At 30.3% G+C, this 20855-nt stretch overlaps 1 protein-coding gene, 1 long non-coding RNA gene and 1 other non-coding gene across 8 annotated transcripts in view; 1 reads left to right on the forward strand and 2 right to left on the reverse strand.

The window, feature by feature from the left end:
* The window catches only part of LOC105797660 (alcohol-forming fatty acyl-CoA reductase), an 84406-nt gene extending 82306 nt beyond the window's left edge, over positions 1–2100 (forward strand). For all 6 annotated transcript variants that reach the window (XM_052621024.1, XM_052621025.1, XM_052621026.1 and 3 more), the window contains 7 exons: positions 60–160; positions 345–537; positions 750–911; positions 1014–1095; positions 1197–1469; positions 1557–1684; positions 1796–2100. In XM_052621024.1, coding sequence (XP_052476984.1) covers positions 60–160; positions 345–537; positions 750–911; positions 1014–1095; positions 1197–1469; positions 1557–1684; positions 1796–1952 — 1096 coding nt within the window. In that variant the 3' untranslated portion in view covers positions 1953–2100. The remainder of the gene's footprint in view (positions 1–59; positions 161–344; positions 538–749; positions 912–1013; positions 1096–1196; positions 1470–1556; positions 1685–1795) is intronic.
* A 6302-nt stretch (positions 2101–8402) lies between these two features.
* On the reverse strand, positions 8403–8483 carry TRNAL-AAG (transfer RNA leucine (anticodon AAG)). The gene has a single exon. It is a non-coding gene; the product is annotated as a tRNA-Leu (tRNA).
* Positions 8484–16810: 8327 nt separating this feature from the next.
* On the reverse strand, positions 16811–19652 carry LOC105797914 (uncharacterized). The gene is made up of 3 exons (XR_001134852.2): positions 19550–19652; positions 19041–19115; positions 16811–17751 (listed from the first exon to the last, which is right to left on the reverse strand). It is a non-coding gene; the product is annotated as an uncharacterized LOC105797914 (long non-coding RNA).
* Positions 19653–20855: the final 1203 nt, after the last annotated feature.

Raw genomic sequence — 20855 nt, forward strand, 5'->3', positions numbered from 1 at the left:
TATTCACAAATTTACCAATTTGTTTTCTTCTTCATCTTAGCTTTTCTTACATTTGGAAGGTATGACATTGCGTTGGGCATCAATACATTTGGAGCTTTCAATGTTTTGAACTTTGGGAAGAAATGTGATAAAATAAAGCTATTTCTCCACATTTCAACCGGTAATTATCAATTATGATTTGATGTTTTATTACTTGTATTTCAATGTTATCTAAACAACTAAATTCTAGATATAAAATTAAAAGAAAAATTATTGCAAAATTAGAAGCATGACTCCATTTAATATCAGCTTAGGTAAATTATTGCAAAATTATTAATGATTTCCCCTTTCTTTTTTTCTTTTAGCTTACGTTTGCGGTGAAAAGACAGGAATAATATTAGAGAAACGATTTTATATGGGTGAAACTTTAAAAGGAACGCATAACATAAATATATTTGAGGAAAAGATAACTATGGAACAACAATTAGCTCAACTACAATACCATGGTGCTCCAGATAAAGCAATAACTTCATCCATGAAGGAATTTGGCCTTGAAAGGTTTTTTTTCTATTCCATCCTGATTCAAAATTATGATTAAAATTTAAGGACTAAATTTTTATTTTCAAAAAAAAATGCAGAGATCTCTAGCATAATTAGACCTATTTCAATATGTATGATAAAATAAAATTCCAATATTAAAACCATTATTAAAGGGGGGAAATTAAAAACCCATAGATTACTTACAAAAACAAGTGTTGTTTATAATACAGGGCAAAATTGAATGGGTGGCCAAACACATACGTATTTACAAAGGCCATGGGAGAGATGCTTTTAGGACAGTTCAAAGGAGATTTGCCACTTGTTATTATACGCCCCACCATGATTGCAAGCACTTACAAACAACCTTTCCCTGGTTGGATTGAAGGTGTTAGGTATTAATACTAATTTAAATTATTTTTATCACTACATGGAAGGGGAAATTAACAATACGAGTAGATCATTTTTTAAATTTATGTATGGCTTCTTACATGCAGAACCTTTGATAGCTTCATTGTGAATTATGGAAAGGGGAAATTAACATGTTTTCCTGCCAATCCTAACACTATTATTGATGTGGTGAGATTTTTAATTCCATTTTCTTGATAACATTATGATTTCTTGCTTTATTGGAAGTAAAAAAAAAAACATGATGAGGAGTTTTTAAATTGTATATGTAGATACCGGTTGATATGGTGGTAAATGCCATGGTTGTGGCCATGAAAGTTCATTATGCAGAACGTCATGTTTGTGAGACCATTTATCATGTCAGCTCTTCATTCAGAAATCCCTTAACACTCTCAGATCTTCGAAACCTTTTCCACTGTTATTTCATTAAAAACCCATGGATTGATGTAAATGGGCTGAGAGTGAAAGTTGGTCAACTAACATTTTTCAGCAAAGCTAATAGATATTTGCTGCTCATGCAAATGAAATATGTGCTCCCACTGAAGGTTTGGTGTTCTTAATTTCTTGTTTTTTAATCAAATTATTCATTTTCTCACTATAATTTTTATTTCTTCTTTCATGTTTCTGATCAGGTACTTTATTTGGCGAATATACTTTGTTGCCAACGTTTCAAAAAAATTTATAAAAATCTTAATCGTAAAATCAACTTGGCAATCCAATTAGCAAAACTTTACGAACCTTATACATTCTTCTTAGGAAGGTAAATATTCATTTGACTATTCTATTATATTGCATTTAACCATCTTTCATTTTTATCACTACAGTTGTGTATGTCATAAAAGTAGCATTTTAAATGTTCTCTTCCAAACAGCTTTAATGATGGAAATTTGGTGGAACTACAAAGGGTGGCTGAAGAGCAAGGCATTGATTTAGTTGAATTTAATTTTGATTCCGAGAGTATTGAGTGGGAAGAGTATATGATGAATATTCACATTCCGGGCCTTTTAAATTATGGGATTAAATCTTAGGTGATATGCCATACCAATGACCCACGTTGCTTATTATATATAATTTAAGAAATGTTCTTATACCTTCGATTGTAAAATAAAATCAGTTACTAAAACTTTACAGACATTATGATGTAAGTGCATTTATAATATTATTTTATTTGTCCAATCTTTAATAATTATATCTTTAATTAAAAATAAACTTTATAATCTTCTCATCACTTTGATATAAAATTCTTACTTCCATGGAACGTACTTACAAAATGGGCATGCCAAATATATAGAAACATATATAATGAAATCAATAAAAACAATTTAATAATTACATGTGGACTATTAATAATTGTTAAGACATGTAATTTTCCTGACTACTGTACACTCAACGTTTCTTATTAAATAAATAATAATAATTTACATAGAAAATTTCATTTTAAAAATTCAATGCAAGTCATCTTGATTTATCATCTACGGAGATTAATATACTAATCATGTATTTATAAAATTATATATTAATATTTCTATTTTATCAATGAATAGCATTATCACTAAGTGAAATGCTGATAAAATCAATTCTCTTTTAATAAAAAAATCTAAATAATTACAAATAAATTTAACACAACAATCAAAGCGAATCATATTAATTGAAATACAACTTGGCTGAATTGTAATATATTACTAGATCTTTACCCAAAAAACAACTATTTGGCTAATTATGCTAAATTTTACGACTACTTCTCTTAATTAAAATTGCTCTACTTCATCAAGCATTCATTTTTATTATTATTTTGAATTTTTCATAGTATTAGAATTAACAACAACAAAAATTATACAGTTTAATATGCTTACCTTCGTACTCTAATATAAGAAATTTGTTCTTATATTAATCACCAAATTCATTGTTGTATTTATGCAATAAATTACTTATGTGAAAATAAGAAATTCAATTTTCTATATTTTCAAACTATAATAATATTATATGCTAAAATTTTGAATTAATTTAAAATTTGAATAATACACATCATTAACCCATGAATTAGTAAACTAGTTATATATATTATGTAACATCCCAAAAATTGGATTAGAAGAAATTGAGTCGGAAACTAAGAGTGGTCATCTCTCGATTTTGAGTTTAGATTTTGGGGAATTTTTGACAAGTTAATTGATCTGGTTCAGTGGTTAAGTATTTTGGTTATGTGTGTGAGGTTTTGGGTTCGAATCCTACCTCTTAGAAATTTTGCTACTTTTGATTAAATCCCTATTTTGGACATGTGGGTTATAAAAGCAATAGAGAATATTTTATTCTTGAAACTCTTTGTGTGGTAGTTAGCTTCAGGTGGTTAAATAAACTTCCCAAACCTCCTGAGTTGATGATGTTGTTTATTTTCGTTTTACTTTTCATTTATGTTTCTACCATTCCTCTACCCTTTCTTTGTTTTTTTTTCTTCATTTGATTCTTCTCTTCAAACTACATTTCTTTTTGCTTTGTTATGCCGAATTGATTTTGTACGGGTCCTAACTTCTCCTTCTGAGTTCAATTCGTTGACCGGTAAGTTGATTTAAAGTTCTGGTGTCGAAAGTTCTTCGATGTAACTTCGGTTCTGGAATGTTAGTTTCTAGCAATTTGACTGCGAATTAATCGTTTGTTGGATAATTGCTTGTTGTTTAGGGACGGGAATTCATCCTTGTTGCTCCTGCATTGAACCCGTATAAGGTGGGTATCAGAAACCCCTTCTTCTTCGAATTTTATTCGTCAGAAAACGAGACTGTCGATGCCACAAGGCTATGGGGCAGGCCGTGTAACTTACTGTTCACAAAAATTGGAGGCACATAGGCGTGTTTCAGGTTGTCTGGGACACATGGGCACGCACACAGGCGTTTGTCAGGTTGTGTGGGACACACGGGCGTGTGCCAAACCGTGTAGAATCACACGGCCAATTCACCAGGCCATGTGAAACCATACGAGCGTGTGAAGCAATATTTGGAATTTTTCCCTTCGGCCACAAGCATCGTTTTAAACGAACGTAAGCCTACTATAGGGTCCGTACGATCTAAATTAGTGTATATAACTTGATATCTGATGATCTGATGATGAGCAACTTGTGGTCTGTACGTATATCTGCTATGTTTGAACCTAAGTGAGTAGGATCTGTTAGAACGTAATGTGCTATTGTCTAGTGTGTGCAAATTATAAAGGTATGAACCCTGAAAAGAAAACAGTTTTCAATACATTAATGTAATCCTTCCAGATTTGGTTTAAACTTTTAAGTTGAGTTTGAGATATTACATATTAATACTATTATGTTTTTAGAAAAATCATCATCATAAAAGGATTATGAAGAAGCATTAAAAGTTTCCTATCTGAGAATTCTGTAATATTCTTAATCACACTAGCTAGATAATACATTTTCATAAAATTAAAGTTATATTTAATTAAAATTAAAATATAACTTTAATTGGCTATTGATTTGTTTTGGAGTATTTAGTAGTGTATTAAGAATTGATGATATATAGTTGGTGTTTCATGGTAAAAGCTCATTTTGCTTTTAATTATTAACGTCAAGCTACATTTCATAGTAAGTTTAATATTTTTTCTATCAAGTTGAGTTTTTTAATGATTAGTCAAAAATCGTTCCACATGCTATTTTAATAAAACTATGAATGCTGTGCTAATTAATTAGGTTATTCATGTGTCGTTATATTATGCTGCCATATAGGATTGTTTCTTTTCTATTTTGTTTTTTAATGAAAACTCTAAGTAAAATGTTAATTTTTAACAAGATAATTCATATGTATTTCATGTTATTTTTTATTTTTGAATATTTTTATAACTTTTAATTTATTTGTTGATGTATCATATAAGATAAATGGTGCAATGATAGCATGAAGTATATGTGAACTACTGACGGGTTGTCATGCCAACATCGTTAAAAATTAATATTATAGTTAGTATTTCCATATAAAAATGATTTGACTTTTTAAGAGGTTGGAAGTCAAATTTAACTAAAAAATTAGTCAATTTGACAAAATATGTAAACATTAGGAGGTTACATTTGACATTAAGCCAAATTTATTTGACGTACTTTTTTCTTTTATGTTATTATTTTAATAATTTTATAATAGTCTTACATTTAACTCTTTTTTTTTTTTGTATAACTACATATGTTCTCATTCGTTTTATTATCTGAGTCTAATCTTATTTAACTTAGGCGATAATCAAATAGAGCCATCTCAATAATGACCAATCGATCAGTCCAACCACCTACTGAAAACATTTAATTATCAAATATTAATATTGTGCATTAATTTATATGACTTGATACATTTTAATTTTTAAAATTTACCCAAAATCTAAATTTCTCGATTTCACCGTTAATTATATTATACATTGATTTTTCAAACCTGACTATTTTCACATATCAACATTTCAGTACGGAAGAAGTTGTTATGACTAGTTTGCCATGCGCTTAATTTCAGGTTCGCAAAAGCCGATAACTACGCAATGGGAATACCATGGGTGGTTTAAGCTTAATACGAACAGAGGTGTGGACGTATGTAACACTTCCGACCCGATCTAAGAGTTTCGGCTAAGTTAAAGGTGTTACATTTGATCACTGGAGTGATCCTATAAAGCTATTCTTTTATTTGTATTGATTTGTATGAAAATCGCTCTTTTGTTTTTAAGAAAACGTTTATTCAATTAAATAGATTTTACTTAATAATTAAATTAAATTGGATGTTTCACTTTTATATAATAGTTTTTATATAATATCAAAATGCAATTATTTTTACTTAATATCAATATATTTTTTCCAGAATAATACCACTAAATCTTTAATTAACCCATATCGACTAACAAGCATGTAATTTTTATTTTAATATTTTGTAAGTACTATCATCAACTTTTCTATATTCCAAGAAAATTAGTTAACTTCTTATAAATTTTTAAAATTATTATATGTTAAATAGTTTCGAATAATAATTTTATATTATATATCATAAATTATGACAGAAATTATAACATAATTTAAGTAAAGAATGATATATATATTTTATTCATTCTTTTAATAAGAAGATATGATTCGGTTAATTTGTTAATAATAAGTATAGAAATTATTGTTATATTTTTATAATGTTTCCATTTTTCCTTTTCTACTATTACATTTTTAATTAATAAATAAATATTTGAAAATCCAGATATTATTCTTTGTACATATATGTTAGAAAAAAAACTCGCTTTGAAATGATGTTGTCTCAACGCGTTAAGCTCGACATTTGACACTTGGATTCAAAGTTCGAGTGATTGAGTAGGAAAGCAACATGGTTAAAGGGCAATCGCTCACTATGCCCAAATTTGAATCATTAGAGCTGCTTAGTTTATAAAATTGTTTGGTATTTGTTAACAACTCCTTTATGTCAAGTTTGATTTTTAATTTTTGTAATTCTGTACGTGCATGGATGAAAGATTGTAAATTGATATTTCTTGGGTTGGTGATAAATTTTAACAAAGAACTGAGCTAGAATATGAAATTTATGATATCAAGATTATGTTGCTTGGTGCTGTATTTTAATATATTTATTAAGACTTTGCATAAATATATTATATCTATCTATGTCCTCTTTGGTTATTTAGAATAAATAGGGTGGTATTTCTTAGTTATGTTTTAATTTTTAATGGTTATATTTTACAATTTTAATGAATCAATTTAACTTTAAATTGTTCTTTTCATAGCCAATTAGATGATTTTAATTTATAACTAATTAGTTATGCTTAGTTTTTTTACCAATTACTTTTTGTCTTTAAATTCTTTTTCTAGGTTACAATTTTTCTTTGTTTATAATAATTTTTATTTTTATTTTTTTAATGCTACCATTGTAGACGCTTGAGTTGTTGTATAAGTTTTTAGAGGAAATTCTCAGCAAATAGTATAGTTGGTTGCTCAAGAGAATGGAAGATGATTTACTTGACCTTGAAAATATATATTGAAGATAAAAGTGAGACAAAATTGATAGTTAAGTATAATTTCTAATGAAAAATTACTTTAAATACTAATTTGAAAATTGGGATATAATTTAGGAGCTAATTTGCAAATAAACCAAAATTGTATTACTAAAATTCATCTCTAAAATTTTATTACTAGGGTCTGTTTGATTGAAGGAATTGATTTTCCGGAAAATCATTTCCAACTTTTCCAAGTTTGATTGGCGGAAAACATTTTCCATTTGGAAAATGAACTCCAAAACAAGGAAAATGGGTTACATTTTAGGAAAAATGTCTTACCCTTTCAATTTCCGTAAGACATTTTCCGTGCTCTCCTCTCTATCGCCTCCTTCATTCCTTCCTTCATTTCCGGTTGAAAATTACTTCTATTTATCGATTTTCCAAGAACTTGTTTTTTAATTATTCAATACTTGTTTTTTAACACAATTACAAATAATTTATTTGATATTAATTTTTTCAATTTATAACGATTAATATTGTGGCTTAATAATTGAGTATTATTATAAATAAATTATTTCAATATATGTAAAAATAATTTAAAATATAAAATTTATTAATATATATCAATATATGTAAAAACAATTTTTTGAAAAATATATCCAGAAATCATCAAACATCCGAAAATATTTTACATGATTCAATCAAACACTGAAAATATTTTCCAGTAAATCATTTTACAAAAAGTAAAACATTTTCCGAAATCATTTTACGGAAAATATTTTACTGGCAATCAAATTGACTGTAAAATTTACTATAAAATATTACTATAAACATTAAAGAATTATAAATTACACCAATTTATAATTTTTCGTACCAATAGACTAAATAAAATTGGTATATATAAAGAAATATAAATCATCTCATGTATTCTCAAAGATTTGTCATTCAAACTTTGATTGTGTTGACAAAAGTTGATACTGAAATCTTGAGTGTTAAGTCCAAGTCTTATTGCATATAAATCATATATCAATTCTTTTCTCAGTTAATTTAAGTTAAATTATTTAAATTTACTGAATATTCCAAGTATATTGAATTTAGAAGTCTCTTTTTGAGATTCTGCTTACTTTGTTTCTGGGGCAAAAACACAGAGTCAAAAAACTCAGCTTTGATATTTCGATTGAAGAGGGAAAAAAATCTCCAACACTAATATTTGGTATTTCCAGTTGAAAGAAAAAGGTTTAATTCTGTCTCCAGTCATATTCTTTGAATTTTTGGAATTTATATCCCTCTATTTTTATTCTTGAAAATTTAGTCCTAATTTGTTTGAATTAAAAAATAAAATCAAATTAATTACACTATTAAACAATTTCTGTTAAATTTGAATAAGTGATGTTTTATTATTAAAAGGCCTGAAAAAACAAAAAAATATAAAGAACAACGGGACTGAAGACGGAATTAGACCAGAGAAAAAAATTGATAAAAAAAAATCTAAAAAGCACAGTACTGAATTCAAAAATTAAGCCAAAAGTAAATGTTGAGAGTGGGATTTGAACCCACGCCCTTTCGGACCAGAACCTTAATCTGGCGCCTTAGACCAACTCGGCCATCTCAACTTTATGTCTGTCTTCTGTAAAGAAACAAAATGTTTCCGTTAGCAGGCACTTTTAAACATGATGGTAGTAACAAAGCTTAGCCACATACAATTATTAGTGAATAAGAGTAGAATATTCAGCTTCCAGTCCTGTCCAAAAACCCAAATTAGCGATTCAATATGAGTGGCCTACCACCTGCAAACAACTTCACTCTCTATTTTACTTGGCACAGGATAATGAATCCATTGAAGCTAAAACCACTCATCTTTGGGTTTGGCAGTGGCACCCAACTACATTATAATACTTAGCACAGTGAAATATATATATGCACCCAAAGAGACCACTTGAAGGAGCGCTGAATGAAGGCAAAAGTATGAGCTTAGAAAATATTCAAAGTGTAAAATGCTAAAGCTTTCAACACAGCTTGGACATGGCAGCACATTAGTAAAGTCTTCTTGAGCATATAAGGTGAGAATGGTTGTAGTTGGTGTCACATAGTGAATGTAGGTGGAGTCAGGGAAACGGTCAAGGTTCCATCCTCTCCAACATATTCTTATTTCTCTCGGTTGTATTTTATTTAGCAAAATATAATAACTTATGTCTATTGCCTCCGGCTTCATTGAGTTCTGGGAAGGATCAATGGCTCCTACCCCTCGGCATGGCCAAAGCATTGTTCATATAACAAAGTACCTGTTAATATGTAAGTACCGATTTTTGCTAGTTTTAGTGTCAAGCGCTACCAACATGGGTAAAAGTATCAAGGAAATCCTTGTAATTAGAGGCCGCTAATTATTTTTTTCTTTTCAGAATTAGGACTAAATTGATATGTTTTATAAATATTGAGGACCAAATTTATTGAATTTTTTAAATTTAGAACTAAGATGAAAAATGAAAAATTTTCTAAACATTGAGGGCTAAATTTGTTGAACTTTTTAACATAATTTTTAATATATTTTAATAATTTACATTTATTTTTAAGATTTTTTATTTTAGGATTATTGTTAAGAAAAATTTAAAGAAAATCAAAATGATATTTTAGCTATAGTTTAGTGGCTAAATTAGTAATTAACTATTTAAATTGACTTCCCATGTCATCATTTAATAGAAAAAATTTAACTAAGGGATTAATTTACAAATTTCGAAATGTATAATGGCTAATTTGCCCCATTTTTCAGTAGAGGGGCCGAAATGCAATCCGCCCCCAAGTACAAAGGCTTCCCTTGTACTTTTACCTATCAACACTTCCTCCGTCACATCATTATCCCACCCCAATGCACATGCAAACACTAATCAGATAACAGATGCATATATATCATATATGTTATACATATCAAAACATACTATCATGCTCTTAGAATTTGTACTAACAGAAGGAGGATATTAGATTTAATATTTTAATGACATGCAGAACACATTACGGAACCTATGAAGTGGCTAACCTCGAATCGCACTTCGAGTACGTCCTTAACTAAATTTACAAAAGAAAAATGGGCCCACACACCCGCATGGCGTTGACACTGAATCTTTTGGTTTTGCGTTGTTCGTTGTTTTTCGAGTTTAATGTTACACACCTGATCGTTCTGAACCACGACATTATTGAACATTTTCAGATCCTAAATTAAATCCAATATCTAAAAATAAATTATATTTTTATCACCTTTAATAATCTTTTTCAGTATCTAACTAACTCTACAAATATTTTTAATAAATCTAAATTCTTTCTCTTAGAAATTTTACGATCCTCATTCACAAAATATTACCATCAATGACACAAAAAAATTTGGGGCGCTACATATAAATAAGTATTATATATGATATATCTTCAATTTTAATACAAAGAGTTGTGGCTCAATTTACAGTGACAAACAACTTCATTAGAATTCCAATATATATTCGCTAATTGATAGTACAAATCGAGAGATACTATCTTGCAAGCATAATATTTATTTGTGTGAAGCCAACAGCCTTTTGGCCTAGTGACGAGAGCATTATGTTATAAGCATGAGAGGTTGGGTTTGACTCCAAACAACCCCATTCTCCTTCCCTTCAATTATCAAAAAGTATATTTATTTGTGTGAAAGGTGATATTGGTTTAAATCGCTAACATTCCAAACTAGTAGGAAATTGTTAATAATTTGTAATGCTATTGATTTATTTAAATCTCACATTGCTTAGAAAAGTTCAAAATAAATAATATAATATAAGTAATCTTTTATGAATAAACAAATAAGTTCAGTGTTAAGCACATTGAGTTAAGTGGTTTTTATATATTATGTCAAAAAGATGGCCACTTAAAAATTTGGGGCACTTAAGTTTGGTATTTCTAGAGTAGCTACTTTATTTTGATTAAAATTTAATTTATATTTTCTAGAATATATTTTTGCATTATAATAGTTGTGTTGAAATGAAGCAACACTTTAAATAGTTTTGTCATGTAATGTAACAACACAATTTATGTTAATTTGTTGTAACACCCCTAACCCGTATCCGTCGCCAGATTAGGGTTACAAGACATTATCGAACATATCACAACTCATAACAGTCATTCGTTACAATTCATGTTTCGTAAATTAACGACATACATTTATCCCATTCAAATTTCGGAGCTTAAAACTCCTAAATTCATCTCATTTGCTTTTATTTATAAAACTTATACCATACAGATTATACTACTATGCAATATCACATAGCATATAAACCCAACATATTCGACCTAAACAACCTCAACAAGTGGACCAGTATGAAATTTTAATCATCATAGTCTTACACTGAATTTACCCAAATAATATAAAGCAAATTATAACACGAACTACAAATCATAGTATACTTCATTTACAAATTCCATAATCAAGCCATACCATATATATAACCATTACAGTAAGGTCAATTTTACCAGTTCACTCATCATGAGGTTATGCGCATATATCCACACTATTTTGAGCAAACTTCAATCACTCATATTGAAACATATCATACCCTCATGAACCTATTCATAGTAAACCAACCTTAAGTGATTACATTACTAGTTTATACATTTATTTTCACTACTGAATATCCGAATTTGCATACACATTATATACTAACTACCAAACTATTTCCAAGATAATTATACCTCAAATTATAATACCAAATCGTATTTTTCTCAATACAATTTTATGCGCAAGAGTGTAACCGCCCCAAAAATCCTTTATATATCTATTTTTGTATGTTTTTGACAAATATATGTCTGCTTCAGTGGTTATGTGTTCTGGGAGTGTCTGAGAAGTCTTGGGTTCAAGCCTTGACTTGGGAAAATTTTTTGTTTTAATTGAATAAACCTCTATCCCTAACTAGTAGGCTTATAAATAAATATTAGTGAAATATGTCAAAATGGCCTTGCTGGTCTAGTGGTTAAGTGGAGTGCTAATGTTGCAAGAGGTTTGGAGTTTGAGTCCCTACATGGGCAAAGGGGATAATTTTTACTCTTTGTTTCGGCAAGAGATTGTTTTGACTAGGTTTCTGAGTAGTAGTGGCGTGATGGGGAAGTGTTGGAGTGACCTTAAGAGGAAAATATAGGATTGTGGAGTTATCCCAATTTGGTAGACTGATAATCTCGGCTCTCACCTCTCTTTCTCCCAATTTCAGTCATTTGGCATAGTTTCTTCCTCTTTTCTTTTTGCTCTACCATTTCTCCTCTGTTGCTGCTGACTTCCCATTCGTTTTCCCTCTCCTTATTGTGCCGGAATCTATCTCTTTGATGGGTGTCGAATCCACCAATATAAACCTATGCCTAATTTGCGATTTAAGCAGCATAAGGAGTAGGGTCGATCCCTCAGAGACTGGGTTTACTGTAAATTTTTCCTCTTTTGACCAGATTTATGTCGGGGCAGTTGTCGTGCCCAAGAAGTTCGGGGGGATAAAATTTGAAGACCTGAAATAAATAAATAAAATGTGTGAAAAGAAAATTTTAAAAACAGAATAATAAAAACAGTTAAATAAATATGAAGAAAAATTAATTAGAATAAGCTCAGCTTTAGGCACGAATTTTCCTCGTCTTTGAACCGATCCTCGAAATTAGATGAACTCCTCTTTTCCAATAAGCTAGTTATAGCTACTAAGGAGGCCTCAGACACCAACTCTTCCTTGTGTAAATTAGTTATGGAACGTCCAATAACTAACCCTTACCGATCGAACAACCACGAAATGTTCGTGATTTAGAACTCCGGCAGCCTTGCGTTCTAGAAGAGCCTAGATCGAACCAATGTCCTCAACCGCGTGGGACATTTAAATCCGGTTACTACTTCCCTTAACGGAACCAAACAGCTATCTCCACTTGGCACGCCAATGTGTTCACAGAAAACCGATTAGAAACGTTCCTTTCGAAATTCCAACTGTACGTCTAACCACACTAACTCAAACGACGTCTTTTTTGACTTAGTGTTGATCTGACTTTATGAGCTGACAAAATCATACTCTTAATCCGGAGAAATAATAAGTACTGGAATTTAGGAGTTAATTTGCTCGGGTTCGTAATTCATGGGTTTTGACGAGGCTAACTCCGACCTAAAGCTGAAAATGGATTTAGTTAACTAGGGTTTGGGACATGATGGTATTGGGCATAATTGGATAAGGTAAAAATGGGTGGAAAGGATGGGTAGCGTAATTAAGTATGGGGCTGGAATTTTGGTGGTGTATTAAAGTAGGGTGGCTCTTGGAAATAAAAAGAAAGTTTGAAAAGAAGTTGTAAATGGTAAGTGGTAACAAGCTGGAAATTTAGGAATTGAAAGTAAAGGAAACTAAAGACAATAAATTCGTGAATAGAAAGGAGATAATGTATTGAAAGATGAAAGCTTGATATTTCAATTGATTGATGATTAAAATGAACAATGTAGCCTCTATTTATACTAGTGGCATTGCTAAATTAAGAGCCAACTAGTATAGAAAATCAAGGAAAAATATTCCATGATATAAAAAATATCCCAAAATAATCTCCCACTAAGTCAACAATTTCAGCTAATTATTCTTGGAAAAATTTTGCTTTGGCCCTCCTTCTTTGCTTCTTTCTTCAATCTAGCCCAATTGTTTCCTTTTTCTTCTATTTATCCCCAAATTGCACCCTTGCACAAAATTCAACAAAAACATGGAAAAATTAGTGGTGCACTATCATAAATTAACCAATTTAATTACATAAAATATGTAACTTTGGCATTTAATCACTCTTCCTACTCCATTCTCTGTCAATTTCTTTTGTTTTGCCTTCTGTCTTCTTCTTTTTGCTTTTGTGTTGAATACCAACTCCGTAGTTCCGTCCCTCCTATATCGTTCGTGTGATATCAGTAAGTTGGTGAGTTTCAGCCTTATTGTTTTAAACGTTTTCTGGTTAAATGGTTAAATAGGGGTTTTGCATTTGGTGCTAGGAACTAATCAATGGGTTGTTGATCGTCCATCGATGTTCTAGGCGTGTGGAATTTCTGTGCTTGTTCGAGGGTAAGGTTTTTTACGGCTATTTGTTGAATAACTCGTGGTAATCTCATTTAAGGTCTATTAGTATCACTAAATCGAGCTTTGGTTTATCAATTTTAGGTTCTGGAGTACTCGTGGTAGAGTTAGTAGTGAAATTGTATTAGGTGTGTAAACACAACTTTGAAAACAGAAATCGGTGAAATGCCAAAGAATGTGATTGCCCACGCCACACGGGCGTGCGGTCGCCCATGTAGTAAGGAGTGTGATCGTCGAGGCTGGTCATGTGCGATTCATGGGCTAGGCCAAATTGGGCCGTATGGGCCGTACTGGCGCGTGGGCCCCACATGGTTAACCACACAAGCGTGTGGGAATATTGGGCCAGACTAAGTAAACCACACAGCCAAGGCCATTTTGGGCTGTGTGAGCCACACGAGTGTGTGGGCCTACATGGGTTTGCAACATGGGCCTATGGGCCTATTTTCACTGTTTGACTGCTAAGGTTGCACGTGTCTCCCAAGTCGACTATGAACCTAATGTAGGATCGGTAAGTTTACCTAGACCCCTAATTAACTAAAATAATTGAAAATACTATTATATGCCTATATGAGATAGATATGTATGTCTGTATGATGAGCATGCTAAATACCCTATACTTATTATACATGATATCATGACATGCCTTTATGATGCATTGCATTGGGTGGGGATTGATATTGATTGGATGAAATGTACTGAAAGGCTTCAACCCTAACTTACTAGCAACTCAACTGTAACTACTGTCTAGTGCCGCATTCGGTACTATTTGGAGTGTAGGGATGGGTGGGTTGATTAGATCCCCACATGGAGTGTAGGGTTGGACGGAGATGGAGTGTAGAGACTGGTTGGGTAGGATTTTATAACTGCATAACTGTCACTGTTACTGTACTGTGATGGGCTAAGGCCCTAATGCTTACTTATACTGAAAAGGGTTTAGGCCCAAACTGAGATTATCTGTTATTGTTTGTTTGTTTGCATGGGGATTACACACTAAGTTCACGTAAACTCACCCTTTCTGTTTAATCTGTACAGGTAATCCCTAGACATAGGCAATTGATGCGGCGGAAGACTCAGTGGTGGCGACACGACTCCTTTTTGCTATTTGATACTTATTTACGATTTTTATTTTTATTTTTATTTTTGGGTATTTTTTTGTAATAATGGCCTCTCTGGATTTTTACCTAAAATTTCAATTTTATATTGTTTTCTATTTATATCTACTAGAAATAGGAGAAACTCGGGTTTTCAAAAGAGATGAATATTTTATCAAAATGCCATGTACACACAAATTATTTTTAAAAAGCTTCCGCAAAGTATAGCGTTTTAGAAATGAATCACGATTCGAGAATTAATGAAAGATAATGATAAGTTTTAAACAGAAAATAGTTTTAGCAATGATACGGTTTTCAAATGCACTTCCATGTGACATCGCCAGATTCGGCCATAACGGCCAAGCTGAATTTGGGGTGTTACAAAGAGACCATGCTATTTTGAACCATTTCGAATATATATCTAATACTTTAAGTACACCTAAATCACATACTTAAAACTTTCGTACACATAGCCAATCCCTTAACCATATATTCGATCATCACAATTAATCCTCCAAAAATAAATCATGTCAATTTCATCATGAACTATACCTAAAAATTCATTTTTTTCCAAACCTATATAATATATGCACGCTCATCCATTACATATCTATCATTACTATATTACTAAGCTAAATTATACAATTAACCACCATTCAAAAATTATTTTCACATCTCATAAATATATATATACCAATAACCTACTTTCATAATTAAGTTCATATTCGCCATAATGCACAAGCTTAAACATTATAACAAATCTATATAATCAAATACCACACATATATAAATACCATGAAATATATTTTCATAATATACTAATACCATAACCGAACACATAAGTATTAATATCAAGATTAAGCCATTTTTGCATGGCTAATTATATATACACACTTTATGAATAAACAAGACAATACTAGCCTATACATGTCATGTGTTCAAAATTTCAAATTTTCAAAATACCGAGATAGAGATCGATAGTGTGATAGACTTCCTTGACAACTCCCGAACTTGTAACAAGATTCCAAAATCTATAAAATAATAAATGAACAAGCACACAATAAGCTTAAATAGCTTAGTAATTTGTAAGCATATAATTTTCAAACAACTCATAAAATTACACCAGTAGGCCGAGTTCTACTATTCATGTACACATACATATAAAATCATTTTTATACGATTAATTCATCTTTTCATGTTATATATATACTACCTACCTTTACTTTCAATTTCGAATAACTTAACATACCTGAATTATTTAACTCAAACTCACATTCGGTTTTACCATAAGATTTCCCCTTATATCTTTTGGATTCAGAGATATGATACTCGATCGGCTCAAAAAGCTCGTACAATGCCAACATCCCAGACATGGTCCCAGACAGGGTCTTACACGTAATCATATACGACGCCAATATCCCAGACATGGTCTTACACGTAAATCTCAAATCGAGGCCAAAGTCTCAAACGTGGTCTTACACGATGTCACATTTCAGCATTTCTATAGTTCTATATAACTTTCGGATGTCGTAAATCAACCAATTAAAACTCATTATTAATCATCATTCGTCAAATACAATTTGGCATAATAGGGTACACATACACATTTAGATTCGGCTATACATAAAATAAATACAGTAAATTTAACTTCAATAATTTACTTACGAACTTACCTCGGATGAAGACCAACTGACCGAGACGATTATTCGATAACTTTTGATTTCCCCCGATCCAAATCCGATTTCTTCTTTTCTTGATCTGATTTTAATGACTTGTTTAATAACATATTCACTAAAATTCATTCAAAAATACATAATTTGGGTATTTTGCATTTTAGCCCCTAACATTTCATATTTTCTCAATTTAGTCTCTATTTCACAAAACATAAAATACACAAAATTCATCAACACCATGCCTTAGCCGAATCTTAGTATGGTCCATAGCAATCCATATATTTCTTTTATTTCACATTCAAGCCCCTAAATTTTCAATTTTCAGAAACAAATCTCTAATTTGGATTTTTATCAAAATTTACTTAATTAAACATGATAATCAAACATCAAAGATTTATTTGTCATCATCAAACAACAATTTCATCACATTATCAACAATGGCACTTCTCAAAATCATCATTAATTCTAAAAATTAAAACATGGGCTAGGTAATATATAAAGCAACGATCTCAAAAACGTAAAATTATCGAAAATTAAACAAAGAACATACCCAATTTGCATGGCCATATTATGTTTTATTTAATTTAATTACAAGTTATTTACTATTTACTATTTTAACCTTACTAAAAATCATAATATAAATCACCTAACTCATGAACATAAATGTTCATTAACCTTATAATGGTATAATAACCCTTTAAGAACTTCTCATGTAACACCCCCTAACCCCAAACCGTCACCGAAACAGGGTTATGGAGCATTACCAGACATATCAGATAACTTATAACTAATTCACAAATAAATAACAAACATAGCATACTTTAATCATTTTCATTTCATATTTGTATAAATTATGACATTTTAGTTCCATTTCATACTGATAACCATTTTAAACATCATTCTACAGCCGTAATAACAAAACTCTTATACTTAACCTATACATCACCTAGGTACATGCCACATTATCAAAACAAAGGTACATCACTAAAATTTCTCTGAGGTCGGGATTGCTCTGGATGCTGGACCGGACACTGGCTTTCTACTAACCTGCGCACGGAAACAACCGTACGTTGAGTATAGGTATACTCAGTGGTATTACCATAATTCAAATTAATAACATTAATCGATAAATTATATACATTTAATTTATGTCTACAATTATTCATTAATTATCTCATACTTTAAATCGACTTGATAATTAATAACAATAAGCAATATTTCAAATCTTGTATTTAATTGTACTCGTACCTTATTTCACTATCTCAATTCCATTGGATTTTTCACATCTTATTCCAATAGTTCATTTCAATTCATATAGAATTCATTCAATTTATCACTATATTCAATATCAATTCTATTGCAATTCTTACTCACTAATATCATCTAACAAAAATTTATTCTTAATCACATCATGAACTTTGGGTTCATATCTTCAAATCTCATATCTCGATTTCCAATTCACATATCAATTCACAATTTCACTTTCTCATTTCTTTCCATAGCTCAATCAATCACACTTATTCAAATTTTCTCATTTCAATTATTTACCCCTATTAACAAGACTCGGACCTTGGCGGATACACGGATCCAACCAAACACACCAGAATGGCACTCAGTGCCTCATCGGATTGTTCAAAGCAATAAAGTGACACCCAGTGTCTCATCGGCAGAGTCGAAGAAAGTTGGTACCCAGTACCTCATCGAAACTATCCGAAGAAATATAGTGACACCCAGTGTCTCATCGACTCAAGGTCGAAGAATCCCTGAACTCTTCCAATCTTATGGCATGCCAACTATATCTGATTCAGCCCGACTAGTTAATAGGGTATTCAGATCATTTTTTTTTCTATTTCAAATTCACTTTCGATTCAATCACAATTCATTTCAAATTCACTTTTCACTTTCTAATCAATATACAATTCAATACCAACACATTTTTCCACTTTCCAATCAATGTACCATCAAATGCTCATATATATTCATACTTCATTTCAATTTCATTCAATTCACAATTTCTCATGTTCACAATTCAAATCAATTTCTCAATCCAATATGCATTTCAATATCACATTAATTCTTTTAATTCAAATCATATCACTAGTAATTTCCATTCAATTCACATACAATTCAATATCATTTAATTCAATATCGATATTCACCTTATTTTTATTTACTAAACATATTATTCAAAATTTAACAATTGCTATTAATAAATTCAATACCCATACGTATTTATCATTCAATTCAATCGTGATACTTACCTCAATTTGCTTATCATGTATATTAATTTAAATGTTAACAATTAATAATTAAATTTGAATTATGGTAATACTAACCGAAATTTCTCTCGAGTCACTCCTTGTTCACCTTCTCCTTTCCTTTCTCAGACAATGACTCTTGCACGACATTAGCTATGTAATTAAACAATTAAAATCATTAATACACAATTTCATTAAAATATTTCCATTTATACCTAAACTTTACCTAAATTCTAATTTAATCTCTTCTCAATACTAATTTTATTTTCCCAATCTAACTCCATATTCTCTCTTAATTCTTACTATAAACTCATTTTAACTCTTCATTTTCACCATAAATCCCTAATTTCAAAATTCTCTCAATTTAATCCCTATTAATTCAAAACTTATGTTTTATTTTACAAATTAACCTTTTACTAACTTTTAACTTGAAATTCAATCAATTTAATCCCTAATTCATCAATTAATTCAACATGAATAACATCTAAAATTTACTAACTTTCAAAATTTCAACTTAAATCAAGTAGTATTTTGTTTTAGGATTCCAAAATATCAAAATTACAAGAAAATGGGCTAAATTAACTTACCAATTGAGCTTGGAACTTCAAAACCCCAATTCTCCTTTTTCTTCTTTTCTTTCTCCTTTCTCCTTCTCTGTTTCGTTTTTCAATTTTGTTTCTTTCTCTTTTTTTCTTGTTTTATTATTATAATAATATAATATAACAATATACTTATTATTTAAGTAAACATAGTATATAATATATATTTTAAATTAAAAATATCTTAGATATTTCTTTTCTTATGCCGCTTCAATTTAGGCTGATGGCATAATTGCCTATTTGGTCCTTTTAACTTTCTTTTATCTATAATTAAACTTTTATCCCTACTTCAATTTAGTCCTTTTCACAATAACTCCTAATTTAGACAAATTCACTTAATTAAAACCTAACTAACTACACAACTAACTTCGTAATATTTATAATAAATATTTACGAGTCCAATTTACCAAAATGGAGTCTCGGAATTTTTTTCAAATTTATCCCTTTTAATCAATTAACCATCGAAACGTTAAAATTTCTTAACTAAACTTTAATACTATCCTAATGACACTCTGTAAATATTTATAAAAATATTTACGGCTCATTTTATAATATTGAGGTCTCGATACCTCGTTTTCAACCCAATTTACCTAATAATTTCTTTTAAATCACAAAATTCACTAATTCAAAAATATTTCTAAAATCACGCTTAACTTATAATTATTAATTAATAAATTTTTCTAAATTTTCATCGGATTTAGTGATCTCAAATCACTGTTCTGACACTACTAAAAATTGGGTTGTTACATCCCATAAATCAAATCATAACAAATTAACACTTTAACAATGAGAATGTCACTTTTACTTTTTATGCAATTTAGCCCTTTTTACTAATTAAACACACAAACAGATAAATTAAATCATGAAAATTTCACACATGTTAATTCACATACTAAAAGCATTGAAAATAATATTAAAATATTTTTCTAACTCGGATTTGTGGTCCCGAAACCACTGTCCGACTAGCGTCTAAACCAGGCTGTTACATTTGTGTTCTGAACTGGCATGACACTTAACGAATAACAATGTCATGCAATGACACAATTCACGAACATAGTTAAGCGTCTATTAGCAATAGTTATATGTTGAGCTATTTAAGAATATTTCATTATCAACCATTTTAGTATTCCATTTTTGATGTTTTTTGACTTTGTTGTATCCTAGAGGCCTAAAAAGCCCTAAGGAAAGTGTGTCATGCCTCAAAGTCTATTTTGATTATTTCCTTTAATTTTTTCTCGTACCACAAAATTCTTTTTTGCACGACAAATTTTTACAATTATGTCGCAATGTAAAG

The sequence above is a fragment of the Gossypium raimondii genome, chromosome 9 (assembly GCF_025698545.1).
Source record: "Gossypium raimondii isolate GPD5lz chromosome 9, ASM2569854v1, whole genome shotgun sequence".
Taxonomy (NCBI): Eukaryota; Viridiplantae; Streptophyta; class Magnoliopsida; order Malvales; family Malvaceae; genus Gossypium; species Gossypium raimondii.